This window comes from Monopterus albus, unplaced genomic scaffold (assembly GCF_001952655.1).
Source record: "Monopterus albus unplaced genomic scaffold, M_albus_1.0 scaffold18.1, whole genome shotgun sequence".
NCBI classification, from domain to species: Eukaryota; Metazoa; Chordata; class Actinopteri; order Synbranchiformes; family Synbranchidae; genus Monopterus; species Monopterus albus.
The window spans coordinates 4,611,675-4,615,834 of NW_018127898.1; the positions used below are offsets into that span (position 1 = coordinate 4,611,675).

The 4,160-nt window shown below is 38.4% G+C and overlaps 1 protein-coding gene across 5 annotated transcripts in view; it reads right to left on the reverse strand.

Moving 5' to 3' along the window:
- Nucleotides 1-1,085: 1,085 nt before the first annotated feature.
- The window catches only part of kiaa1328 (KIAA1328 ortholog), a 20,845-nt gene continuing 17,770 nt past the window's right edge, over nucleotides 1,086-4,160 (reverse strand). For 4 of the 5 annotated variants that reach the window (XM_020592591.1, XM_020592589.1, XM_020592590.1 and 1 more), the window contains exon 12: nucleotides 1,930-2,360. In XM_020592591.1, coding sequence (XP_020448247.1) covers nucleotides 2,132-2,360 — 229 coding nt within the window. In that variant the 3' untranslated portion in view covers nucleotides 1,930-2,131. Of the gene's footprint in view, nucleotides 1,899-1,929; nucleotides 2,361-4,160 lie in introns of those variants that run through there. The other variant, XM_020592593.1, reaches the window with a different exon arrangement.

Genomic DNA, 4,160 nt, shown 5'->3' on the forward strand with positions numbered 1-4,160 from the left:
TAATGAATAAAATGTAAATTGTTTCTTTTTTTGCTCCGTTTTCCTCTGTACATAGGTTTGCATATTTTATAGGACTTTTACTTCTATCTACAAGGACTGGATACAGTACTTTAAATACTTAAAAAAAATATATGAATGAAAACATGATGATGCTCATTAACACCAGGTACTAAAAAAACAGTGTCGCTAGGATATGGTACAACAGTAAGACCTGACCAAGGCATTTATCCAGAAAACAGTCAGGGAGAGCATTGACCTCAGAGCTTAGACACACATCGACCTATTTTATTAAAAAAATTTACTTTTATGAGTTCTATTCATTTATCTATTTGTTTAGATATTTATTTATATGTCATACCTGAGATGATATGCATGCTTTCATGGCATTATTTTTCTATGAGTTGGTACGTGACCAAATAGTTTTATATGACACGCAGAGGCCACTGCTGTGGCCCACAGATGATCATTGTTCCTGTCTGCAGGACCATGCCTTTAGCACTTCCTTGATGACGGAGAATAATGCTCCTATTGACCAAGTGATGTCAAAGACAGATTTTCATCCTTTATTTATGTTAATTTATTTATTTATGTATTTGTGTTTATGAATTTATTTATTTGTGCTGTTTGATTCAAGATCTGAGCTCTATTATGGCCACTGATCTGTTTACTTGTAAGTGATACTTTGTATCACTTCATCACATATTGCCACTTTAAGTACTGGCGAATGCTAAATACAACAACTTTAAAGACTGATTTTACACTTTCCTGTTGCTGATAAACTACTCAAAATAATGCAGTACAATGCCAAATGTACATTTGTAATTATTATTTCATATTCCATAATGGTTAATGTCTAAAAATTGTTTAAAAAAAAAACACACACACAATTGGATTACTCCTTGGTTTTGTATATCATTTGCCTCCATTCCATCACATTTTAACAAAGGGAAAAGAATTCCTATCCTCCCTCTTAAACCAGCTATTCAGTGAGATATATATTCACAGCAGAAGATATTCCTTGATATCACTAAGTTGCTAGTTTGTTATGAGCTAATCCCTGATTAACTGCCTGCATAAAAGCTCAGTTTTTTTTTTTTAAACTTCATTCTCCTGCTCCTATTTTGCCATCCTGCTTTGCATGGTTTTGACAGAGCTCTGATCTTGTTCAACTGATGTGTTCTACCAAGAGCAAAATTCAATGAAAAATGCACTATCTCATAAAGAAAAGAAAAGAAAAAAGAAATTGAGTTACAATCACTTTTATTTTCAGTGCTGTTATCAGTGATTTTATATCTAAAGTTCAGTAGTGTTGCTAGAGTCACATTTTACTTCTTATGGTTTTCAAAATATTCTGGAAATCTATTTCCCAATTTCAGCACATATGGAGAGTGGGGAAATGAATGTTGCATATTCAGCTTTGCCAGGTTTCTGATGAGCTGAGCTTCTGATTGGGCAGTGCGCTTTAGGCTCCCACCCCCCATCTCCCCAGACTGCACCATTCTCTGGTCCCCTGGACTCTTTTTTTGTAATTTTAAATGAATGATGCGTCTCAGCTTAGCCCAATAATAAAGCACAGTCTAGAATAAATTGTACTGTGTCGCGTCATGATTACTGATATAACTTATCAATATGAGATCACCCACATTTTGTTGTGTTTTACTGTGACACAACTACCACAACTGTTCCCTATTTCAAAGTGATGTCTGTCATAACAGTCAGATGGCTGTAGCAAGAATAGGCCTTGGAACAACAGACTATATACTCATGATCGAGAGCTAAAATTATATAATTTATGGATAATAGCCAAATTTACAATGTACAATTGTGTGTCCTGAGGTCCTTGATGCCGTCAGGTTCTTCAGGGTGCAATCAGCATACCTCAGTGGTCAACAGTTTTCCTGCAGTGGCAAAATAACAGGTACAAACTAGAAGCATAACCATTGCTGAATAAATAATGGTTTATTTGTGTTAAAAATCACAGTATAACAAATCTACAATCTACAATATCATGATCATTCCGATTTAGAATGTCACTAGAAAATTAAAGACATTTTTAAAAAGTAAAAACTGAACACATGAATATCAAGTGAAGCCAGTTCTCTTTTTCATCTGCTCCTTGTTTTATTCTTTGTCAGCAAATGAAGAAAATATCCTCCAGTATTTGGCTTTCCTCCACGTCTTGATCAGTACCTTGAAGATAAGGCCTAGCACGAGTAAGCAAGGTTCTACCCACTGGCTTGGGGGAAGTGAGCACCTGCTTACGGTGTGTTGTTTTGGTCCTGTGAGAGGACAGCTTGCTTTGCTCAGGCAGAGAGACAGGACTAAAGATATCCAATAATTCAACCAAAGAAAAGTCCAACCTGAAAAAAAACATAAGCAAAACTTTGGAAGGACTGTTGTTGATTGATTCAATTTAGTTTCATTTTTCCACATGTGACCTCAGTTCATTTCAAAGGTTGAATTGGCATAGGCTACATTTATAATACAGAACCCAGTAGAGTCCTATAGACAGGTAATATTGAAATTGAGTGTCCTTGCACTGTTTCACTGAAATAGAGAAATGCACATTATGACTGCCAAGACTACGTGCCCTTAAAGTTAAGCAGAGATGCCGTAAGCCAAGGGACCAATACTGGACATCCACAAGGCTGAAGTCTACTTGGAGCTTCATGCTTGTACTAAAATATGTGTCATTTATCTTTCACCTGTTAAAGACAATATGAAAGCAAATCTCTTGTTTAAATGAATAACAAATTTTCACTTGCTGAAGTGCCGGTTAAAAAGCAGTTAACAAGTCAAAACCACTAGGGCGTCCTGGCAGAAAAAAAGATTCTTGCAGGTGCAAAAGAAAAGAGGGAGAGAACCCGATGCCTTCTCCCATGGAATAGAAATGAAGGAATGTGCAGTGAAATAAATAAACCAAAACGGGGGGAGATTAAGCTAATAGAGATTCAATCCCTCAGTCTGACTGGCTTGATAAATTATTCAGTGTATACACAGTCGGACAGCCATTCCAGATACAAAACATGAATTCTTTAAAGCACACTCCACTGATGTTGCCAACATAATTCTCTGCTCATTTAAAGCTCCATCGATTTGCAATGCACAGCTCTGCACACAGCTCTCCCAGGTAAGGGTGATCTTAGGCATGTACTTGTTGTGCACGTGGGTGGTCAGTAGACAGACACTAGTGGAACTTCCAATCAGGGGGCATTTGTGTTCCTCCACAAACAACTATAGACCTTGATATGTTTTTTTTTTTTCACACTGATGTGAGGCAAGCAGTGCATATCAGCTGCCAAAAAGCTATATTTTGCTTTAGCAATATGAACTAATGTATGCACATGTTTGAGTGTGAGGGAGAAAATGTGAATATGAGTTAAGTCAGCTGAGGGATGATAACCAATGGGGGGGGGGGACTGCACTCAAATAAGTAAATCTGTCTTCCTAATTTGGTCTCCTGCCTGTCAACAGCCAAAAAGAAAGAGGGTGAGAGCATAAGCAAGAGTGTATGTGTCTGCTCGTAAGAGAGACTGGAAGCAAGTGCAGCTATGTGGATAGAGAGGGAGGCAGAAAAGGAACATGGGGGAGGGACTTTGGCTGGCTTCCTTCTCTCGAAATGTGAGAATTTGCATTTTTATTTGTTGATTTATTTAACAGACAGGGCTCTCAAACAGCCATCCATCAACAAACGACATGCTGGTAATGAATAATGCATCACTTACCGGCGGTCACAATCTATAACAAGGGGAGTGCGGGGGTTAGTGGTACAGTTTGGGCAGGTATTAGGGAATAGAGAGTGGGTGGGCGGAAGGAGGGGATGGCACAGAGATTGCACTAGGGCTAGAGAGAATGCCAACAGATTTTCAGAGGGGTATACAGTACAACAAAGAACTTCATTTCCTGACTCCAGTTTGTGTGAGATAAAGTTGTGAATTGCTGCTTGATATTAACATCTCCCGTGGGAGTCACAGCAAATCAGTTTTAGACTACATTCACACTGGAGGTCTTAATGCTCAGATCGGATTTTTTCGCGCTGTTGTTCACACTGTCATTTAAATGCGACTGCCATCTGTCTCATGTGTGAACGGTATACGGCCCTGAGGTGACCCGCATGCGCAGAAGAGGACGTGACGTCAGATGCAACATACTGTGTTTGC